The sequence below is a fragment of the Megalobrama amblycephala genome, linkage group LG12 (genome assembly GCF_018812025.1).
Source record: "Megalobrama amblycephala isolate DHTTF-2021 linkage group LG12, ASM1881202v1, whole genome shotgun sequence".
In the NCBI taxonomy this organism is placed as follows: Eukaryota; Metazoa; Chordata; class Actinopteri; order Cypriniformes; family Xenocyprididae; genus Megalobrama; species Megalobrama amblycephala.
The window spans coordinates 20132275-20157827 of NC_063055.1; the positions used below are offsets into that span (position 1 = coordinate 20132275).

Sequence of the window (25553 nt, forward strand, 5' to 3'; positions counted from 1 at the left end):
AAACCATTATCCTTATTATTACTTTAAATTGAAAAATTTAGTCTCATACCTTGTTACCGTACTCAGTTTTGACAGGGAATTTTCTGTTAGGGTCAGATGAGTAGGATCCAAGCGTCACCCCGGGCAATAGTCTGTCGCTCAGGTTGACAGGCTGCTGTCCCTCCTGTGAGGAAGAGGACGATGAAGTAGTGCTGAAGTCCAGCGGCGCTGCGGCACCATTACCGTTCACCTCTCCGTATGGAACCACCCCCTCAGATGCAGGAACTCCTCCTGTCGCCATGGCAGCACCACCAGGTGGAGTCAGTGCAGGGAGACCATTAACTGTGCTGCCATTCTCTGAAGAGGAATCATCTGAGAGAGAGAGAGACAGAATGAAATGTTTGAATGCGTGTTCATAAAGTCGCACACAAGTGAATGTGGGGTCTATATGTAAGTGTGTCAGTGTACGTCTAATGGGGGAAGGAGAGTGTGTTGTGTGAAGGTTTTTGTGTGAACTGGAAAGCAACATTGGGGTCAACTGTCAAACCAGTGGAAGGAGGCAGAGTTGAAGAGAGAGACAGCTGGATGAGGGGAACGAGATGGGTGTGGGGTTTTAGGGTGTCTGAGTGGAAGGGAGGAAGTATTCGGAAAAAGAGAGCATACTGGGGGAAGGAGGGAAAGATGAAAAAGAAATAAAATTCCTTCTCATCCAACAGAGAACAGAACAAGTAAGACATGCTGAAAAAAAGAGATGAGATGACCAGACATCATTCTGCATGTAGTGTACACTGCAAAAAAATTTTTATAGTCTTGTTTCCAGTAAAAATATGTACACTACGATTAAAAGGTTTGGGAAGGTACAATTTTTTTATATTTTTGAAAGGCTCTTATTCTCACCAAGGCTTTGATCAAATAAATAAGGATTTATTTGATCAAAAATACAGTAACCAGTAATATTGTGAAATATTATTAAAATAACTGATTTATATTTTAATATAATGTATTTTTTCCTGAATATTTCAGCAGCCATTACTCCAATCTTCAGTGTCATATGATCTTTCAGAAATCATTCTAAAATGCTAATTTGGTCCTCAATTTTTATTATTATTATTATTATCAATGTTGAAAACAGCTTAATATTTTTTTGTGGATTTTTTGATGAATAGAAAATTGAAAAGAACAGCATTTATTTAAAAAAAGGAAATGTTTTGTAACATTCTAAAAATCTTTACGGACACTTTTTGACCCTAAACTTTTGAACAATAGTGTAAACATTCCTAAACAAGTTAAATTTACTTAAGAAGCAAAAAATAAGAAAAATATTTTAAGCATAAACATTACTAAAATGCTAGTCCTATTCTTAAAACAAGGAAAATTACTATAACAAAAAAAAAAAATCATTTGATTCAACATACACTGAATTATAAACTCTTTTGAAGAGTTTTCATATTTAATGCAAATTTGCTTCTTAAGTAAACTGATACAACTAGTAACATACAATTGTAAGTTTAATGATTTATTTCAACATGGCCTTTTAAATTACTTGCATTTGTGTACTGTCACCCTTTTGATTCAGTCATATTAAATGAGATATTTGTTAACTTAGATATTCACACAAAGTACATTTAGATTTTTTAGGTTATGTTTTAGATATCCAATCAGACACAGACAGGCACTGTGTGGACAATGACATTGGTCTAAATGAAAAATATAATATGTCAGGAACTAATGACATAAACACAGAAAAGGACAGCTCCTCTCTGAATGCTGGGTGTAATGGTAGAGTGTGGGTTAAATCATCATCTTGCCCTGTGTGTCTCTAAACAGCACAACAGTCTGCCATGAGTCAAGGGAGGGATCCATTAGTGCATGGTTACATTTATATAGAGTACAGGATGGGAAAAAGCCTCATTATTTTGCAAAACACAAGCAGTGGATCATAAACACATCCCATAACAACCACAGCAGACAGTGCAGATATCAAAATTACCACGCAGATTTGAGTAAATAAGGGCAGTACTGGTAGCCATACAAAAGTGTGCCTGTGGGAGAACACACATGATAACGGCATGGAATGAAAGCTATATCAAAATAATAAACCAGTCCCAGACAGTCTTGATGTGTTTGCAAGAGTCAAATTCTCAATAAATAGGGAAAATATGTTGTTGTTACCTTAAAAGACACCATGACATTGTTTGATGAGCACAGCTTTTTTTCCTGCTGACATTTCCTATTGAAACCAGAAGTTGGGAAGAGACATATCCCAGCCCACCAATACCCCCCCACCCCCTCCTCCCTTTTCATGTATATAGGCATCAGAATATGCATCATTTCCTATATAGTAGGCGAAGAACAGTATGTGAAAAGTGTATGTCTGAATTCATAGTATTCATAAAACAGAAAGCAAAAGTACTCAGATGATCTATGTGATTCTGAAGTGTGTATCCAATGGACACTTTAAAATCCCATGAGTGTCAATGGCACAACTGATGCTGTAGGTCACATGACAACGACAACATGACAATAAGTGTAGTATGCTCAATTTGCATTCTGCAATATATTTTATTCACTATTTCAGGAAGAGAAACCTGTAAATTTGTGAGTACACTAATGCACTATTGTTCAAATGTTTGGGGTCAGTGAAACATGTAATTTTTTTAAAAATAAGTTTCTTATGATCATCAAGGCCCAAGGCTTGTCTGAAAAAAACCCCACAGTAAATAAAGAAAACAAATAATAATAAAAAAATTACTAACCCCAAACTTTTGAAAATTTAAAAGTAAATTATTTTTAATTGTAAATATTTTATTTGTTTTAATTATTTTTTAAAGTGCAGTTGCACTAAAGCAGTATTTTAACTTTGAATCTGAGACAGCAATAAGACGAACATGGTAAAACCAGAAAAGCTCATGATGATGAGCTGAGGGGTAACCTTTATGATCACAGCTCTGACTGCCATTCCTAAAATACTATCATCCCTCTTTAGAATAATTCCCAGAGGGGCCTCTACAGCTGTCCGTCAAGGGTAAGGTGCACTGAGCATGTGCACAGCCCTTTAGTCACTTTCTCTCTCCTTATGATGGAGCAAGCGGGCACGCGTCTGTGTGTGTGGCCGAGCTGCTCCCTGCAGCCCCCTCGGAGCAAGATTACACAGGATTAGCCCATAAAAGAAGCGACCCAAGCTGCTTCCTCCCTCTCTACCACCCAGTAAGACCCTCGACTGTCCCAGCAGCCATTTTAAAAAACATCTCCACATCCCCCTCCCCCTCCCCCTGCCCTCATCCTCTTCTCTCCTGCCCCATTCATACGCCACCCCAGCCCCCCTGCACTCAGCTGACAAGAGAAAAGACAGAGAGAGCGTGCTGGTGAAAAGAAGGAAGTGTGCTCAATTCAAAAAAGGGGGCAGGGTCAACAACCCTGTAGTCTTGCAGTTGTTTACCCTCATCCGCATATATGGGAGCCTTTGCCAAAATGATTGTATACATTCTGCGTTACAGATTGGTTACATGAACAATGACACTGATGATAAAGAGGAAATAACATTATATAGATAATATTCAGATTGAGAATAGAATACATTCTTAAATTTGTCATCTATCTATCTATCTGTTGCAGAAGCCCAGAAAATTGAGATTGACACATATTACAGAACTTCACACTGAAGATTTTCACATATGAACCAAAATGAAAAAAATAAAATAAATTAAAAAAATAAGGCTGTCTCGACATGGCTCTGCATACCCCAGACATCCATTTAACCGGAATCTGTCCAGAGAGTAATGGAAGAGAGCAAGAGAGGCTGAAGTGCTGGGAAAAGGGCTATAATGGGCCTTCAGGCACCTCTTCAACATCAGCTTTATAAGACACTTATCAGACTCTCACCAATACAAAGTCTTCTCTGACAAACGTCGGTAAAGGTGGCTGTTATTTCAAAGAAATGTACAGCTACATAAACACAGTGTGAGTGAGTAAGAGACATCGTACCTTCTTCCTCTTTAATGCTGGGCTGTGGGGGTGTAGGCATCCTCTCTGTGTATGGGGCGGTGGGGCTGCTAGGCTCTGCGGTTGGAGCACGCTCAGTAGAGACCCACGCGGGCTCAGCCATGTCCAAATCCTCACTGCTTACCGAACTCTCATCCTGTATGTATGTGAGAGAGAAAGAGAGGGGGGAGGAGGAGGAAGTCAGAGAGCTCAGGATATTCTGTGTACAAAATCAAGCTCACCCACCCCACTATCATCACCAGATTCTCCCATATCTCCTCCACAACATCTCGACACAGGCAAAGTCCTCAAACCTGTGTCAAAATAAACATTCTACATTTCCTGTTTGGTTCAACCATGGTGCTAAGTGTAAGATTGTCACGCAACATCTCACTTTACAAACACTTTCTTCAGTCCATTATCATCTCAGTGTATCCTTTTTTGAGAAAACTCTGTATCCTGGGATGGAGACAGAAGGAGGAGCCTCTTAAATTATGAGTGAATACGAGGGGAGCTATTTTTAACCCTGTTGGAGCCAAAACCCAAAAGATGCACACACAGGATGAGAAGAACAAGAGAGATGTATTGTTTTCTTCAGAAATCATATTCTGGTTAGGAGTTGCAGAGAGCTCCATAAAATATATGTATGCTTTCACAGCAGTGTCAGATTTCTAGTGTTGTTATTGTTAACTAAAGCTTGGTATTCAAAATAAAGCTTAAAAAAAAAAAAAGAAATATAAATATTAGATGAACATCAATGAAAATTAACTTCAACTAAAATAAGTTTACGTACTAAAATTACTAAAACTAAAATAAATATTAATTAAAGCTATATAGAAATATTAAAAAAACTACTAAAAGCAAAAGCACATAAAAATGACTAAAACTTTTAGAAATAGTTTTAGGTTTAAAATTTTTTAACTTAAATTTAAAATGAAAACTGAACATTTCGATTCAAAATATTAATAATGAAAATGCAAAAATAACATTCAATTTCAAAATTGTAAATTTGTTTTAGTTATATTTATTATAAAATGTAGTCAGTGTTGCATTCTACTCTCACAAAAATTAGTTTTTCTTGACGAAAATAAAATGTTTGTTAACAATAATATTCAAAATGAACTGTAACAGACCAAACTCTAACATATGTTCGACATGTTACACACATATATATATGTATGTAACATGTCGAACATACAAGTATCAATATAAAATAACATGTGAAAACAGTCCTTGAAAAAATAAAAAAACAGACACCCAGAAAAAGCATATAAAGGGTATACCGAAGTACTGCCAATTCTTTTTTTTAATAAATGTGTTGAAAAAAGTTCAAAATGCAAAAGTAAAAAAAAGCACCTAATTTTACCAGTGATCAGCATCTTAGAGCTCATTTTTTTCCCCCGGATGTTTTTTTTTTCTAAAAAATATTGTTATTTAACATATTTTTTGCTATCAGTGTATTCAAATCAAAATGTTAAATTACCATCATAGATGAAACGACCAAACGTTTTTAAATATGATCTGCATCATGTATGCACGCTGACATGTGTGTGTGTGTCAGTATAAGTGCTGGTCCATGTTTAGCAGGCTGAATGCATAGCAAATCACATCGTGACCCTTGTCTTCACCTACGCTATAAGCGTGAACACACCTCTCTACCTCCGCCGTTGTCATGACAATGAAGCTGCGAGAAAGTTCGCTGTGACTTACAGCAGGTTCTAGAGCTTCTGGTGAAGTTAGCATCAATGCTTTCTTCATAGCCTCCCCTCACAACCCCTCCCTAAATGTCCAGCAAAACCCATAATACACCCTGTACCACCCATCTGCTCAGATCAAACCTTCACAATGCCACCATTGCTAATCTTGTAGCTGCTGAGTTAAAGACTAGCAACCACCCCCACTCATTTGTGACAGTTCCTCATATTTATCACAAACAGTAACACACACCGGAACGCAGAATATAATTCATCTCCTTCTTCTTCCAAAAGACCCTCAAGCCCCTGGGCATCAAAGTTACTCCATTCTCAGCAGGCCACTCAAACAATTTTTATTTATTAAAACACTTTAACTTGCCCTGAAATTAAAAGTAAATTCTACTTACTAATAAGCTCAATTTATTTAGCATCATTTGGCATTACCATGAGTCTTTCTCTTCCCGCACACACACACACACACAAACTCAATCAGACACAAATCCGGCCTCTACACTATATATGTCACTGGTTCTGTGTTTATTGTTACCATGGTAAAGTGAAGAGTAGAGCAGGCTGAATGTAATCATGAGTGGTGCTCAAGAGAAGGTAAGAAAAGAAAAATTCAGTCTGATTTCACCCCGCAAACGGTCATTGCGTATTGCCTCTCCATGTGAAACACACAGGATCACTTCCCTATTCAGCACTGCACTGCTAACAGGAAGGAATTCAGGGACAAACATCCTGGGACCCCACAGATCAGCTAATGGTCACAAATTAAGTGGTGTAACATAACAGATTTATCAAGTATTGGATTATTTGGAGCTTGAGAGTTGTTCTGAAATGTACAGTACTGTGACAGAAAACTTGAAGCTTGAAATATTGGTTCCATGTGATAGGTGTTATGCTGGTCATCATCATGATCCCAACATTTATTATCAAAAGTACAGACTGAAATTATGACAGGTGTTTATTTGAAAAAAAAAAAGTGATTTCACACTGTCCTGTACAGCTGTGGACTAATATGTATGCATGTGCTAACACACACACACACACACACACACACACGCTGTAAACATGGATCCGTGTGATTCATAGTTAGCCTTGTGAAAAATTGGGTTCCCTCTGAGGTTTGTTTAGTGGACTGATGTGTGCGGTGCTGACTCCATTAGGTACCAAGTGGAGCATCAGTAACACAAGCAATGAGAAAGAGAAAAAAAAAAAGGCAGGAGAAAGAAAAGATCAATGCAGACGCAGGAATAAAGGTGCACGTAAAATAATTAAGAGGGAGATGAGAGGATAATGAAGAAAATAAGCTAAGTAAGTGATTTAGTCAAGTAGGCCATAAATCAATATTAAACAAGCAGAAATTGTGTGTACACTTAAATTAAATTTAAATATAAAATTTTTAAATTTCTGTCTGTCCAAAAAGAACTGATGATTTCATAGACATACACTCTTCAAAAGATTGAGGCCAGTAAAATTTGCTTTAGTTAAAAAAAAAAAAAAAAATTTATTCATCAAAGATCCATTAAGTTGATCAAAAGTGACAGTAAAGACTTTTACAAAAAAAAATAAATAAATAAAATAAATGGTGTTCTTTCTACCTTTTTATTCATCACAGGATCCTGAATAAAAACTGTGACAGTTTCATCTGTTTTCAACATTGATAATAATAAGAAATGTTTCTTGAGCAGCAAATCAGCATATTAGAATGATTTCTGAAGCATCATGTGACACTGAAGACTGGAGTAACGATGCTGAAAATTCATATTTGCATCACAGGAATAAATTACATTGTAAAATATATTAAAATAAAAAACAGTTATTTTAAATTGTAATAATATTTCCCAATATTACTATTTTTACTGTATTTCTGATCAAATAAATGTAGCCTTGGTGAGCAGAAGATGTTTCTTTCAAAACATCCTACAGACCCCAAACTTTTAAATAGTAATGTAACAAAAAATAATATATGATTCTTATATACGAAGTTTACTTGTAAACCTCTGAGTATATTTCAAAGATTTGATGTCACTAACCTTGCAAAAATTGACAAATCCATTGATTATTTTATCCTCAACAGCGTTCATTGTATGAGCCTGGTACCTTTGTTTCCTGGCGGACTAACGGAAAAAATCCTGTGTGCCCCCACTCCAGAAGTTGCGTAAATCCAGCCAATTAAAACTGAGCATGCCAGATGGAGAAAGTGCAATATGCATCTGACATCACTGAACAACAGACGGCCTGTTTGTGTGCTGTCTAAAGGTAAGACCAAATACTAACATAACCTACCCTACCCTATAATCTGAGAGAAATTATTTGTTGATAAGGACCTTGTTTGAGCCCCTAATCCTAACTTTAGCCCTGAAATCTGATTGGTTGATAGGAATGTTGATCCCAGAACACATCCTATAGTTGAATGGTGAAATACTTTAAGCAAGAGACAATACAACAGACACACTCCAAACAATCTTCAACCAAAGTAATCTGATTGGTTGCCACCTGACATGCAGAGGAATAATGGCACTCTAAGTTTTTGCATCTCATTTTTACCTATATTTATTTTACATATTTACATATTTTAGATCTTATTTTGAACATGAAAACAAATAGCCTAAACAAATACAACAATTAAATTCTCATTATAGGTATAATAATTTAGGTTTAGGTTTTATAGAAGGGCAGCTAGAGAAAATCACATGTCGTTCATGATCTTACTAGCAAGAAAAAAAAAATCCTGCTCTTTGTGACCAACAAATCATCCAACTCCATACAACTAATTGTATAGTTTTTTTTTTTCATTTTATAGAAAGTAATACAACGGCGCCCCCTATCCGCAGGCCTATACTAGGCACTAGTTACTATAGTTTATGTAAGCGAGGATAGCAAAATAAAGTAAACTGTGACATATTATACCCAAAAATTCTTCATACAGTGGACTACCAGTAAAATTGATAAAAATTTGGAACCAAAAATTATTCAGACACTTTGACTTGACCATGTTTTGCTTACATACAGTTTTACAATTTTACAATTTTTTCTGTCACAGTTTAACTCTGAGACCTTGTCATATTTTATTACCATTTTTTTGAAACTATAGTGAATAAACCGTATTAATGAATGAAATGTTCAAGGTGTCTGAATAAATTTTGGTTTGACTGTATATCTAACTATATTCTTATTAATATAGGAGTCTTTACTGCAGTTATCTAGAAATGGATCGTGACTTGTTTATGAAGAATTTTTGATAAAAACTGCCTATTCAAACAGCAGATTACATTATATTAATATATTCAATAAAATCAAAAAGAAGAAAAGAAACGGCCTTTAGACATTCCTCTGGATGTTTTACCCTTTGCATCCAATCTTAGAAAGCTTTCCTAACTACAATGCCAGTCTTTCTTCTGAGATGCAGACAAGAATTAAAGTGATCCTGGAAAAAAAAAAAAAATCTTGATGGCTTTTAGGTGAGCTATAAATGCATTTGGCCCAGTGATGAATCCTGATGCACCTTGAGCTTTCTTTTATGAGCATATTCTACAATGAGAAATATGTGCTCTTTAGTTTCAGCGATACAATTACATTCATGTACTGTTTTAGTTCAGCATTATAAGGAACTGTCTTTCACAAGGATGGGGGTTGTGTGTTTATCATCACCCCATTTATACAGCACAGTGACCCACAGACACATCCAGCCTCTTGCTATTCTAGGCTTTCACATATACTGTTGCTGAGGCAACCATGTCTATAAGAGTTTACCTTGACAACCACACATTGCACCATAAGGCCTTGTCGCAGTTCCTTTGAGCTGAGTGACTTTTACATTAAATTCTTTGCCCAGATACTAGGGAATATTTAGAATCATGATACCATATATTGTCTCTAAAACTCAGGTTTAGGAGCAGTCAGCAAACACACAGACCGGTAACGACACATCAATATTGAATTACTTTACACTGAATGTATTCAAAAAATCTGACATCTTTGACGTATTGTAAACAAAGCTTTCTTTCTCTCTTCAGCGCTCTTGTATCTCTCACTCTCTTGCTTGGTTTCTACCTACCTGCTCATTAGTGTTCATGCACTGTAGTTTCATCTGTTTTAGATAGGTGGCAGTGAGAGGCATGTTGTAATCGATGAGGTCTGGGACCAGGGAGGTGGGCCGGTCATTCTCTGTGGGTGAAAAAAAGAGAGCAGATTTTAATTTTTACTTTCATTTTTTTTTTTTTTTATAATTAATATACATAATATCATTCAAAAGTTTGTGGATGAAGCAGTCGTTCAAATCATTTTGAAAGCAGTCGTAGTTATTTTTAGCAAGGCAGCATTTATTGAATAAACATTGAATAAACAGCAATAATGTGAAAAATTATTACAATTAAAATGTAATTTATTCCTGATTTTTTTTCTACAGAATAGAAAATACAAAACAACAGCATTTATTTGATATAGAAATCTTTTGTAATATTATAAATCTTTTTGGTGTCATTTTTGATCAATTTAATGCATCCTAAATGAATAGAAGTATTAATTTCTTACTGACCCCAAACATATTTTTTCTTCAAAAAGATTACTACTTAAAAAAACTGTAGCTAATTCATAAGACTCCTTTCAAACATGTCCTACTTGTAATTATTAATTTAAAAAGCCAATATTGTTTCACTCAATCCCATTCTCAATAGTGTGCATGATTCAGTTCGGTCCCCTAGAAGGTGCTCTTGAGACAGAACTCCAACAGACCCTGATGAAACCCCCTCGGGTCTTTGTTAACATCAAACACAATAAATACAGACAGGCTATTGTTTGGACATAGATGTTCTGACTCTATACAGAGTTCCCAGCTGCAATATAGTGTGAACAATTCAATAGCAAATCTTTATTCTATAAACTGCTTTGGAGATCAGGGATGAATCTACCCTTCAGAACCCCTGCAAGCAGGAGCTGAATAGCTAATTGACAATTCAAAGTTTGTTTAACATTCATTCTCCGCAAATGCGCAAATTTGGTTGTGCATTTGCAAATCGTGTTTTGTTAATATGAATTAGGTTCTGAGTTTGTGTATTGCTGTTTGCAAATATATATTTTAGATCAATAGAAATCAAGCTTATCTGTGTCAGTGTGAATTAGTCACGTCAGTATGTGACTAATGGCAGACCGACGTCACGTCTGCGCAGATAGCTGACTTACAGCATATAGAGTACAATATCACAGCTGTGGGAAAATGACCCTTTCTGATTTGTGTGCAAGGAAAGGTATTTATTGCTGAGCTGATTTAATGAGTCATAAAACACTAAGACAATAATGAAGTTGTGATTGTAACAGCTCTACTATCTCTGAATTAAATAATGATGCAAATATCCAGAGAGAAGGCATATTTGAAGGTCATCACATGAGCCTCTGCTATGTCATGTCTTGAAGGATTGCGTGCATATTTCCTTCAGCATTATTTTTCATTCTTTTTTTGTTAATCAGATGTTTACTGTGGGAAGCGCGTGGGTCGGATTATCCATGCATTAATTACAAGGGGCCCGTAAAAGCACAGAATTTTAGTCTTGCCTCTGTGGCTCATCAAAAACAGTGTGACTTTCATGAAGATTTTGGAATCCTAATCTTTCCTAATTACCGCTAAAGGGGGATGCACTCCCAAAACTTTAATTAATGATAAAATGAACAAAAACAACCAATTTACTCAGCAGTACATATTCATGTGTATGGTGCGAAATCATTAAAAATGGCAAATCTAGACATGAAAGTGCAAGAATGGTGCCTGACCTTTGAACTCTGCAGTGCTGGGGTTGATGTGCATCCTTTTCTGGCATTCTCCACAACTCATCAAGAAACGAGTCACCGCCTCACGTGGAAGAAATGCGTATGTCTCCGCAATCTGACAACCAAAGGAAAGGAAAGGAGTCAGCAAATATTTTAGGAGAGATTAAACAGAGAAGCAGAAACAAGGGAGCGTAACAACAAAAATCCACTTAGGATATATGGTGTGCATGCAACATGAAGGCTGTTCACTTAGTTGGGTTCAGAAATAGGGTGTAGGGAGCAAAGCAGCACAGTAGTAGGTTTTAGAACAGAGCAATGCCTCCCTTTTATCTTTCCCCCTTCTCTACACTGTAAAAAAAAATCCCGTTGTTTCTACGGAAAAATACCGGCAGCTGTGGTTACCAGAACAATACTGTAAAAATGACATCCAACCGTAAACATACTTACGGAGTAACATGTGAATTTTACATTTTAAATATGTATATTTAACATTGGATTTCAGTAATTTCATTAACTGATATAATGTTAATTTACCAACCTAATGAAGTACTAATATCTGTTTTGTATCTTTATAATACACTGACAGTCACCAAACACAGTGGTGATAAGAGTCACATGATGAATCAAAGTTCATCAAAAGCAGCTTTTCCACAAGCTGAGAAGGACAACACTAACATATAGAAGGTGCACACAGTGTCATTCACACACACACTAAACACCATCATGGTAACATGCATGAAATTTTAAAAATGCAATAAACATTAATTTAACAACATTAGATGTAACATAAAACCCTAATGTACATAACTGATTAGAAAAAAATGAGAAAAACTAAGAAGAAATAGAGTTATTTCAACAAAAATATATCAAATGTGAAGTGTCACGCAGGGAATTGTGGGAATGTCAATTTACGGTTTTTCACTGTAAATTTTACAATTAATTGTTATTTTTCACTTTCAAAAACTGTGAATTTAACGGTATTTTACCGTAAAATTACATTAAATGTACCGTTAGATCTATTACAGTTATTCACCGTATATAGTACGGAAACTTTCTATAAACCAATTAACAGTTTTTCACCGCAGCATTTTTACAGTCTTTTACTGTTAAAATCACGGTAATTTTTTACAGTGTATATTTTCCAGTCTTTTCTAGTTTCTCTCATCCCTGTCCCCTCTCCCTCCTCTCTCTTTTGCTCTTGCTTTCTTCTCCTGGAGGCTTTCTGTGTGCGACCTTCACACAGAGAGGGTGATCGAGCAGTAGCAATGGCAGGCCCTTCACCCTCCCCCCCTTAGGTGGCACAGAGGGAAAAGGCCAACCAGGGAAAACCGCACCTCCCAGAATGCCATGCTCCCAGACTGCCCCCTCCTCCCAGGCTGGCAGGGCTGGTCTCTGTGGGCTGATCGTGCTATGAGACCTGACAGCAGGGCTCTCCAGGGCACTGGCTGAGAAGAGGAGGTGAACGTTGCCCCAAGGACATTGTGCAGCCCCTGCCATCACCGCACACACCCGAAATACACACATACAGACAGCTTTTTGCATCTTCAGTATTGGGGGTGCTCTCTTTGTGTGTTCGAAATAATGAATACGTCTTTCTCTCATCTTCAAAGGAATAGTATGACAGAGAACATTGTTAATGCACAAAAACACATTTAATGTTATAATAAAAAGAAAAAAAGAATCTCAGGGAGTGGTGTCATGGGAGCCCCTTCAGTGGCCTCAATCGCAATACAGCATCATTGCAGTCCCATCAGGCCACCACTAGAGGGCAGTGTGCAGATACCAGCAGTATATTAAAGGGTAGTGGGTCAGGACGGGAAGGGTGATCTTGAATAAGGTTCTTTTTTTAGTCTCAGTAGTTATGACTGGAGTTCATTTATATACATATGTGCAAATGAATAAGAGATGAAAAAGTGAGCACACATACCTACATCATATTAAATAATATAAATAGTAATGATAAAATTGGTATGATTTTAGATTGTTGTAAAATATAATCAAAATAAATATTAATTAATCTAGCTTATTATTTTCCAATAATTATTATTATTATTATTATTATTATATATTATTATTACTACTACTACTACTTCTACTATTGGAAAATAATATATATTTATTAGTGGAAAATAAAATAACATCATTATTATCATTAGTCACCACTCCCAAAATAATAAAAAAAATATTATTTGTATTATTCTTTTATAATATTAAATAATAATATACCATTGAAATAACTGAGAATTAATATAAAATATTTTTTTCAGCAATTAATTATTATTATTATATGAAAACAATTGTATTAGATTATGGTATTGTAATATTGATATACAATGGAAATAATTAATATAATACATTCATCTGTCAAAAACCTGGTACGTATCACCATTTATGCCATTATGCCAAAAAGTGTGGACTCTGACCAGGACCTGAAAGGCTCAGGCAGCATTTGGGACAAGGCCATAGGTGAAAAAATGCAGGCTTCTGGACACCACCAATCAGAGTCAGTTGCAGCTAATTATACAGCCAATAAAAAAGTCAGTTCAACCAGAGCAAATCAAGCCAATCACAGCTGATTTCCGAAGGTCACAGCCAATCGGTGAGACCTTAGAGTGCTCTGATCTTTGCCTGTCTGATAGTCCAGCAGTTTTAGAGTGGTTCAATGTGTGCCAAATGTCAAAAACATGGGTTTTAGGCAGGTAATTACTTTAATTAGGTGATTAGCACAGAGCTTAGTGGGGGCTGGAACCCGACACCTGCTTTCACACACCAAGGAATCACAGCACAAGAGAGCATAATCAAGCATACTCAGTGCGCAGTTACACATCCCCTATCTACTTCTATAAGAATATATGTTAAGTCTAGTTTCTGTGTTCTGCTTTAATTCGATCAGATGCTAACTGCTGCATTATGTTGTACTTCATATCATTCTCCCTCCCTTGTTATTAAATAATATGAAACATAATAACTCAATCACTTGCTGAATGTATATGCTAAGAAACTTAATAGTCTGCTTATAATTACACACTACATACAGAAGGTAGGCTATGCGATATAAAATCCCTATCATTGCATGACACTTCAGTATGAGTGTATTTGGTCCCTCAGATTTAGTCACTAACTCATTTATGTGTTTTCCTCCTACTTCATTCACCAGTGTCTCAGATAAAGGAGACGTGAGTCACAAGCGTGCACACACACACAGACACACGTTTGTTTCCCTATATTAGTGAGGATATTGCATAGACTTCCACAGATTCTATATCAGGTTATTCATATTTTCTATCACCTAACTCAACCCCTACCCCTAAATTAATCACAGAAACATGTTTTGGCTGATTTATATAAGCCTTTTTAACTAGTGAGGACCAGTAAAATGTCCTCACTAGTCAGTTGTCATAATATTTCGCTATACAAGTGAGGAAATTTGGCCCTCACAAGTATAGCCAAACCTGTACACACAGACACAGTCCCCTTTATACCTAATAATGGTGGTTGAGAAAGCGCTCGTTATTATGAGCACCAGAAGAAAAGAAACTGGACAGAGTTGTTTTGAAGTGAAGCAAAAGTGTTTTTTTCCTCCTCTAGATAACACAAAGAAACTCTGTCTGACACTCTTAAGTTATCAAGACCTCTCAGACAGTCAGAGAAAGAGAGAATATGGCAGAAAATGGAGAGGTACACTGGAGACAAAAGGTTTGCAGGGCTGATGCGCAGGTTGACTCATACCTGCAGTTTGGGCAAATTAAAATACCGCTGGATATCAATCCAAAATGAAATCCACTGTCTGTGGCTATGACAAAGCTCAAGTCCTACCATAGGGGGAAAAAAATAAAAAATGAGAACTTTTTAATATAAAATAAATTGCTCTTAAAAATAGACAAAATTCAGATCATTCTCCTGAAAAAGGAGAATCTCACATGTATCTCCGAGTTTCAGAAAAGATCTCAGGAAAATGACTGTGCACTGATTTCCCAAGTCTACCCTCAGAGTCAGATATTTCAATATAAACAATTTCCCAAAAACAAATTATATCAGCTATCCTGTCAATTAATTTTACAGCTCTATACTCTGTGTGTCAAAACTTTTCTAATTTTTTGTGTTCATTTCTCTTACGGAGTTTTAGGAGAATCATCAGTCTTGCTTGGTTAAATTTACTGAGAACTAGGGCTGCACAATTTGGGGAAAGAATCTAATTGCAATTTGTTATTACTGTATATATCAATATGACTGGGATAATAATAATAATTCCTTTTATAAATAAAAAAAATATTAAACAAAATATTGTAATATTTAATATTTGTAAAATAAAGAAAGAGTATTTATAAAAATATAATCATAATTTAATTTTACTGCACAACTGTTTCTTGTAAGAATTTATTTTATTGCCAAAAGCAGGTTCATGCGCTTTTCTCAATATATGTTTTGATTACAAGTTTAACTCTGAAATATGCAAAATTTATTTACTTAAATTTCAACCATTGCGGTTTTAATTCGATTAATCGTGCAGTCCTACTGAGAACTACAGAACCCCTGAGTCATGAAAAGGCAAACACTGAGCAATACAATTTTCCTCTGGGCTTGGCGAGCCAGGCAGGTTTACATAAGTCCCATGATGCAATACTTGTCACTTGGGTCTTGTCATGTTTGACAGCTTGAGAGGTAGTGATGTTGACTTACATCGGTGGGTCAGACGGGTTCAGGTTAAAAAAGATTCTAGATTGCGTTGGATTGTTTTTCACAAACGTGGGTGGGTGCGAGTCAGAAAAAGCTGGCCAGTACCTCACTAGTGTGGATTAGCCGTTATTGCATTAAAAAACCATAAGAGTAAATCCACAAAACATAGTATTCCATTTGAAGTTTAGACTCCTTGTTGATTTCTAGCGTATAATGGCTCAACAGTGCGACAGGTGTTTCAAAATGGCTGCTGTTCGCCCAGCAACAGCCTCTACTTTTTATAATTATTCAGATGTTCTATTTTAGAGTTGCTTGTGTGGTCGTTAAAACAAATAGAGTGAGGACAGTTTTGCACATTGCTGCATATGAAGCCTATGCTGCATGTACCTTTTTATAGCAAGAGAATGGGTTTCGCTTATGTGTTTCTTGACTATTTTTTATGCACTGATTGATTGTGTCTCACCGCCTTATAGGTCTTTTTCTGGCCGGCGTGTTTGGGTGCTCTACCAGGATCCGCCCCCATCTCAACGTGCATGGCATAGATGATATCAAAAAAATCCTCCACTACAGCGACCCGCTTCAAAGAGCTGTCCTGGGTCGCTCCTCCATCTGAACACTGCAGAGACATAGAGAGAAAAAGTGATTATGAAAAATAGAAGACAGGTCAACATTCAATAACTATGTCAATGTTCAGACTGCAGGCAAAAGTGGCCCACTCAGATTTTTTTGTTCATATGTTACTCAGATAAAAAAGCAGGCACAGCACAAACACAGGATCGGATCAGGGGTGCGTTTCCCAAAAGCATCGTTAGCCAACTAACATCGCAAGTTCCGTCGTTACTTACATAGTTCAACGTTTTGCTGTTTCCCGAAACCATAGTTCAAACGAACATTCGCAAACTGCATCGCAAACTTGTGTGGTTAGAACGACAGCTCTGGAGCTGTGGTTAGAAGCATAGTTTCCTGTTTTTATGACATGTGGACTTAATAAATCCTTATCTTGAGCAAAATAAGCAAGCTGACATTAAGTACAATGTAAATTTTTATTTCGAATATATAGAAATGTCATTTATATATTTTAGTTTGTCAAGAGATTTGAAACAACGTTTTTGAAGAGTGCGCATGTGCATACATGCTCTAGTACGTAAGAACAAGCATTTGATTTAATCTGGAAATAAATCAAAATAACTGAGGAAAATGAGAATTAGTCCTCTAATGCCATGTCCATAATTTATAGCAGAAATTCTAGCATTAATTCGATCTCAAACAGATTCATTAAAGAAGTTATTAGTCCACCACCTGCGTGACGTCATTCACCAACGTGGTTGAACGACAGGTTTGCGACAATATGGTTTCGGGAAACAGTCGTGACTAGCTAGTTGATTTGTTCTACGATGCATTGTACTATGGTAGTTCAGCAGCGAGTTACATCGTTGTTCGGGAAACGCACCCCAGTTTGATTCTGATTTGGGCCACTTCCATATGTGGTCCAAAATCATATACAGGTCAGATGTTTTGCAATGCAACCTTAGGCCCCGTTTACACTAGTGCGTTTTCGTTGTAAAAAGCATAAGTTTTGCTACAGTTATGCCTGTCGCTTACACTACGCCGGCGTTTTTGAACCTCAAAAACAGAATTTCGAAGATGCTGCAGAGCCCGTTTTAGTTTGAAAAAGTCGGGGTCGCATTTCAGTGTAAACGGACCAAAATGCCGACTTTTGAAAACGATGGCGTTGCTGCCCACGTTCGCTCTGCGTATCCTTGACGACTGTGTAAACAATAACATGGAGACTGAACTTCAATCTTTGCTGGCTTTGTTGTCATTTTTAGCAGCCACTGTGCAGTTAAACTCTGCATATTTTTAATACTGTAGCTACCCACATGAGCAAGAGGCAGCTGTTTACACTTGTACGTGCATGCATGTGACATGCATTTTCGATCATGTAGTGTAGACGGAGATCTTTTCTGAAGCGCTGTGGAAACAGTGTAGATGAGGATCATTTTCATTTTAAAATGCCATTTTAAAATGAAAATGCACTAGTGTAAACGGGGCCTGAACAGTCATATTGGAATTCATGCAACTTTTACATCACTCTAGATCAACATTGGTAAGATTTTACATATCAGTAGTTTTGGTCACACGGCTAAAATGTAAGACAGCTTTGAAAGGTGTGTGTGACAGCTCTATACAGGTGACAGCTCTATACAAGCAATGTGTGAAAACTATACAAAATATGCTCTCTTTCTTTTCATCCTCATCTTTGGCCTCCTTATTGGTGGTTTCCGCTGGTTTCCATGACACATCACCTTATAAATGAACAAGTAAACGCAGACTTCAGTTGCTGCATGGCATCTTTGTTATTGATCTTTTCCACAAGTGGATGAATTCAATTCGATTCACACTCGAATCTGATATTGACCACGTTTAAAAATAATATGAACAGTCCAACAAAATGGATCTGAGCAATAAATCAGAATCTAGCACTAAGGCTTGCAGTGTGAACGTAGCCTATGGTATCTCATACTTCATTGGGCTTTTCACAACTACTGCATGGTATTACTGGGTATTCAGGTTTCAAAATTTCCTACTGTACATCTAAAAACCCTGGGTTAATGTTCTTATTTGCATATTTATGAGTCAGTAACACTGATTGGACAAATAACAACTCTGTATAAAAACAAATAACACATTCTTTTCTTCACTCCAGTTCTCTCAAACCTCCGACAGCAGCAATGACACAGCAACCAGATGAACTCTGCATGCACCAGTCTGCAGACTGGCATCTTTATGGGCACAATTCTTTACAGCACATACGTTATTTGAGTTTCTGAGTTGCATTCTCCACATTTATGCTGATCTTAGTCAACTAAACAGCTCCTGGATGAGTGCTGTGCTATGGGGCTTTATGAGTATTGCCCTGGGGTTATGGTGGCTATGTAAGGCTAAGAGAGTCTCTTTTGTGTAGTGTATTATTCAGACGTTCATTGATCTGAATCTGATATTAAGTCCTTCTCAGCCCAAGAGATTTCTTACTGAATATCTCCACTGTTAGATTTGTGTGTCAGAGAAATACTGTGTGGTTTCTGAACACTTTCCTGTAGCATTTAAAAAAATAACTGCTTTCTTTACCACAAACACACACACAGCCAGCCCCACCTCTAACCATCACCACCTTCAACCCTGCTTTCCATAAAGCTGACCCTGTCGCTATGGCAACTGGCAGCGCTCTCGGGCAGGTGTGCAGGGCAGCGGGTCATGTGACACCTGCCGGAGTGATCACTTAGACAACCTTCTTATTCTCCCAGTCCCACACGAGCCCAACGTCACCTGCTCTTTATTGCTTTCGCACCTTTTTCTCTCATTACTTCTTTATTGGCTTTACTTCAGAATGGCATGTCTTTTTTCCAAGTAACTGTGACTTATTTACTGTAACTTCTTTTAAAGGTGAAATGTGTAATTGTTGTGCCACTAGCATCAACAAAATAGAATTTCAAGAACTAAAACAGGTTTCCAGAACACTCCCCCAGTCTTTCATTGGACAAAAAAGTAGCCCCGCCCCAAAATCACAGACCTACAGTACACTTTTTGGGGATATTTTTTACTAATAGCTTACTTATAGTTGTCTCTGAATATTAAACTGGGTTATTGTAATATTAAACTGGATTTTACATTGTTTATTTTATTTTAACATGGAAAATTACGTTCTCAAAATGTATTTTTCTTTTATTTGTAACTAATATCACAAACATCTCTACTAGACTTCAGTATTGCTTTCATTTTTGTATTTCCAGATTCTATAACTGGCATAAAGTTAACTTGTATTGCCTGTTTCAATTTTTTACACACAACAGCAGGTGTTGTGTAAAAAAGGAAGTAGCAGTCATTCTCCTTCCTCTTCATACAAATTTTTTTTTTCTCTCTCCCTCATTCTTTAACTGCACATTTCTACTTTGATTCCCAAAGGGGCTAACGTTTTTCTTTCCTCTTTTCTCCACTTGTTTTCCTCTCTCCATCACCATTTCCCCAAGATATCTTTCTTTTTCTCTCTCTATCTCCCTTTTTTTCTCCTGTCCCGCTCCATCTTCCCTCTCTTCCTCTTTCTCTCGCTCCCCCTTTCCCAAGTGCCAGGTAATGAAGGTTGCCATGGCAACTAAAACCAGCGCACAGAGCGGGCTCGCTTTAATCCGGCCCTCTCCAGCCGTCCGGCTTGTGCATGCGTTCCCTCCTCTCGTCATAATTATCAGTCTTATTATGCCACGATCAGTCAAACATGCATCAACCTGGTTTTCATGATCTCTGTCACGAGGTGACTATGCCACACCTATGCAGAAACCCTCTTGCTCTCTGTCAACCAGAGAATATTCTAGAAAAGGTCCCTCTATAATGCAGGACGCAGACTCCTCCAATGCCTTAGAGAAGAAAGCCTCGGTTATAGCCATGGGGGGAGGACCGTGTGTGTTTGACTCTCTCTGTCCTACAAACATCTCCATCTCAGCTCGATTGCTCCATTCCGGTTGCTTTCACACATGCACTCACAGACACAAACATTTCCTCTGTCCCCCACCCCGCCCCCCATTTCCCCAATCTGAGGGCACATCACAGTCTGAGACACCAGTGTGTGGGTGACTAAAGTAGGCCAGCAGGATCAGGGAGATCTGCTCAGCTCTACTCAAGGCCTAACTTGGGCCAAACCTGACACACAGTGACGCCATACTGCACCCATATAGATCCAAATATGGGCCGGTTCAGTGTACAGTGTATAGAATCACTGAGTGTGCAGTAATAACAACATATCACAATTAAATCAGCAGGTTATCGCAAAATAACTCCCAATGCGAAGCAGGGGATCTGATATCACCCTGAAGTTGTTTATTTTGCAATAATGACTAACAGTTCATTATTTTATTTAATACATAGCTAAATAAACTAATAAATGGATATGAAATATTTAGGGGTGTGATGAGATCTCGTGTCACGAGATCTCGCGAGACTAAAGTGTGATGAGATTTCTCGTCGAGGCGAAAAGTAGTCTCGTGATGTTGCCATGACAGAGTGTTAGGATGATTAGGAAAGAATATGCCACCGCTACGTTTACATTACGCCTCCACTGTCCTTTTGCTTTGTGTTTAAATAAAAAACATTTAATTCGGTTGGATAACGGTTGCCGCCGCTCCATATTTAAAGAGTATGCGCGATCGCTGAAAGTGAAAGTAAACGCGCAATTTCAATACCCCGCATTTTGAAAGCGGCTCCCTGGTGAATGCAAATATCTCTCAATATGAGCTATTTTAGGCTGGGCAGTGTAGTTGTAACCATCTCTTAGCTCTGTATCAAAGAAAAAGTTGGTCTTATTTGCACTTTGAATATTGAGAGGGTGCGATTATGGTTTCAACTTGTAAAGTGTTACCATAAAAATGAATAACAGTTTTCTCTTAATCTTATTAAGCACAAACAATAAGGTTTCATTTGTTAACATTAGTTAACGCACTGTGAACTATCATGAACTAACAATGAATGACTATTTTTATTAACTAACATAAACAAAGATTAATAAATACTGTATCAAATATATTGCTCATTGTTAGTTGATGTTGGTTAATATGTTAATGTTAATAAATGAGACCTTATTGTAAAGTGTTACCATTTTTATTTATACTGTTTTTATTTCTATGATCAGTTTGTGGAAAGGAGTTCAGTTAGGAGGTCAAAAGTTGTAGAAGCTCATAAATCATGTACAGTAAGGTCTGAAGAGACTGAAATCATACAGAAGAGAAGTCAGTCAGTTGAGTTAGTAGCAAAACCTTTTATAGTACTTGAGTATTGTTGTCTTTTACTGCATATGATAATTCATACTCAGAAAGTAGAACTGAATGACATTCATTATAAGATGATTAGTTAAAACATTTCAAATACACCTGCAGAATATTTTTTCTAGTCCTGTTTTTCGCCATTGAGGATTTCTTAAAAATAGTGTGTAAAAATCTTGTCTCGTCCCGTCTCGTGAACTCAATCTCGAGTCTCGTCTCGTCTCGTGAGATACCCGTCTCGTCACACCCCTAGAAATATTGTATTCCATTGATGTATTCAGCACAATAATAGTAAAGTTGAATCTAATGTAATTCAAGTGAGACAATAGACTGCAAAATGACTATTTGTTTCTTTTAAGGAACAGGAACAGTTCCTTTAAAGAAAAGTTGATTTACTCACTATCATTTCATTTCTGATCCATATTTCAACCCACCAGGATAAAAAGTTGCATTTCTGCCACCTATTGGCCTGGAGTGCAAAGTGTTGGATGATGCACAGAATAGCAACCATAGGTGCTGCGTTTTTACTGTAAAATTGCTGTACTGTAAAAAAAAAACGGCACTGTAAGTCATACAGTGCAATGTGAAGGTGAGTAAATGATGACGCAACTTTCATTTTTTGCTATTTAGGCAATCAGTTGACTGCAACAATGGTGAATCAGTGGTCAAGTTTAGTGGTCAAAAATATTTACTACAGAATGCAACTATTGACCAATCGAGTAATCCAGAGTGTTTAAAAATAGAAAAAAATAAATAAATATTACAAGAACGCTTGGTTGTAAACATTTCAAATTTGAAAGTGGCGGACTGTTACTAATATGACAAACATTAACCAATTGTGACTGCAGATAGTATGACTCACACAGTGAATGTTTTGTTAACCCTGATGAGGTGAACTCACTCCTCACTCACTCTTCCTCAAAGCACAAAAGCGCAGTGTTTAGATTCTCAGGTTGAGCTGACTGTTTGTTCCCGACGTGGAGCAACAGTGTGTGTGTTTAATCATTAAACCACTGTAGAGCTGAACTGGCGTGTGAGATGCTGCTTTCTGGGCCTGAAAGTGCACGGTTTCATCATCCTCTCATCATTTTAAAGAAGCGCTGTGAATTGTCAGCAGCAGCAATCAGCATTTCCCCTTCTAAAACTCTATCTGTCTCTCTCTCTTTTTTTGAGACCCTGCAAGCCTTGGCTTTTTCCAGATGTGGCATATTTTTCAATCTCCCTCTCCTCTTCTCTATCCCTCCTATTCTCTTTCTCTCTGCTTTTCTCTCTCTTTCTTTCCCTCTCTCACCCGTCCCGCTCCAAACAGCTCTGTTGCTAGGAGACTGGAGGGGCTGATTCGGCAAGCGGCCACCCCGACCCCCAACCCCCTCTGGCAGTCGCACACACACACACACAGACAGAGAGTCTCTGAACATTCGTACACACACAGGGGCAGTGAAGGGAGGGGGCAAGAGAAAGGAGGCAGCTGGGTCACACTCGCGCACACACGCACATATGCATGGGCCGACAGAGATAGAAGAGCCCTAGCAAATATTTACGGTGAAAAGACCTGATAGACTAGAGCAACGTAACCGAACATGACCTAAACGGGACATGATAGAAATGCATATATGTAAGATGCTTTTTGCAATAGCTTGAAGCCTATAGCTTGAGTAGCCAGTGGGACATTACTGTAGTGTCACCACATTAATCTAGTCTTTGCTCACTGCTGCCCCATCAGTGTTCAGATAAACTAAAGCAATGATAAACTAAAGCATTGTAGATGAACAATCACAGATGTACCAGAGAATAAAATATCAGTCTCTTGTGGGGTCAAGAATTATTTTTATTTGGATATTTTCTAAAGAAAACTGACTACTATACTTGCACCATGGTGGTAAATTATTTTGTGCCATAAGTGGATCATTTCCATGCGCGTTACTATTTGGTTGCTAAGGTGTTAGGAGTGTTTTTTACTGCATTGTTATGCAGTTTCTAGGACGTTGCTAGTGGTATTTAGTGTATTGTGCTTTTGTAAGAGATTGCCTTCAGTATGAGTTTATTTCTTATTGTTTCTTGCTCTTTTTATCCTCCACCAGGGTAAGTTAGTTTGCTTAGAAAAGTAATATTGCACCTCTTCTGCACAACCCGCACAATTTGAGATATCACTCATCGCTACAGGATGACTTCTGTCCAAAGTTGAATTCTATCCGGCCCATATGAGCAATAGTTATAGTGCTGCAAGCCTTAGCAAACATCACTAATTATATTACAGTGAGAGTGAATTGAGTGTTGTTTGCTATCAGACACCTAGACACTTAATATCCAGCAGTATATTTATGAATTGCTTTGTTTGTTAAAGCTGCCATAACACATTACTGTGATATAGTGCTTGAGGGAAAATGGGGGAAATATTTGTATTACAGTGGAAGTGCCAGAAATGTGTGTGTGTGTGTGTGTGTGTGTGTGTGTGTGTGTGTGTGTGTGTGTGTGTGTGTGTGTGTGTGCTCATGTGTGAGAGAGGAACTGTTTCAACTGATTCAGATCAGCTTGCTGCAAATCTGATAACAGGTCACCTCTTAAAGTCCCATCTCCACCCTGTGAGGCCAGCAAAATGTATGGACCTACAAATCGTAGAGATCCGTTTTCTCAGCAGGAGGTGGGAGATTTAGAAGAGGGTTACAGGGCAGGGGTGCGGCATGTGAATCTTTGTGCACGAAGGTCAAGGAAAGATGAAGTGTAATCCCTCCGTTCCTTTCCTCTGCTCTCATCTCCTCTTTTCAATCCTCTGACACCCCCACCCCCCCAAAACACACACACTCTCTCCACTTTCCTGCCACTATACATTCACGATGCTCTCCCATTAAATCCATATTACACTTTTCTCTCTCTTTCCTTTAACTCTTTCCTTATTCCTAACCCTCCCTCTCATTCAGCTACTCGTTTCTTTCTTCCCTCCTCTCTCTCTCTGTCTCTCTCTCTCTCTCTCTGACAGGGTGTGACGGACGCTTTCAGCTCCTTGAACAGGCGCAGCTCTTCCCTGAGCTCCATCTGAATCCCTGCACCCACATTACCCAGACACAACTGATCATTAACTGTCATCTGCGTTAGTCTGTCACTATAAAGCTTTGGTCTCTATCGTGCTCCCTTAAAAGTATTTTGTGTGTGCCTGATGTACAGTTCCTTATGTGTGGTAGTCAAGCAGGATATCAGACATTGTTGTGAGACTGCAAAAGTGAACATGAAATCAAAATGGACCAATTTTTTCTTAATGCACATTCCCAGTGCACATTAACTGTCTTCTTAATCTTTAAACTTTGTCTGAAACAGGTTTCCTTTTCAGCTGACATCACTTAGCTATTAGATCATATTAAGCAACAGTATTTATGCACATTTTAGCATATTTGCAATTTGAAAGCGTAATAATATATAATATAATATAAAAAATATTATAATAAATATAAAAAATTTATAATTCTATCAAACATGTTTCGTTATTCCAAACAAAGTCAAAAATTAAAATAATTATTTTAATTGTTTAATTTAATTGTTTTTCATTTTTTTGGACCAGTATTTCCAGGATGTTTGGTTTGGGACAAAAATTTTCATTTCAATGTATCACTAGACTTGATGAGCTAAACAAAAATTCAAGATTAGTAGGCAC

The 25553-nt window shown here is 37.4% G+C and overlaps 1 protein-coding gene across 1 annotated transcript in view; it reads right to left on the reverse strand.

The window, feature by feature from the left end:
* Nucleotides 1-25553, reverse strand: part of nol4la (nucleolar protein 4-like a) — a 45636-nt gene that overhangs the window by 6416 nt on the left and 13667 nt on the right. Inside the window, exons 2-6 of the mRNA XM_048210220.1 lie at nucleotides 16564-16716; nucleotides 11427-11538; nucleotides 9718-9827; nucleotides 3964-4117; nucleotides 50-351 (exon numbers count right to left, since the gene is read on the reverse strand). Coding sequence (XP_048066177.1) covers nucleotides 50-351; nucleotides 3964-4117; nucleotides 9718-9827; nucleotides 11427-11538; nucleotides 16564-16716 — 831 coding nt within the window. The remainder of the gene's footprint in view (nucleotides 1-49; nucleotides 352-3963; nucleotides 4118-9717; nucleotides 9828-11426; nucleotides 11539-16563; nucleotides 16717-25553) is intronic.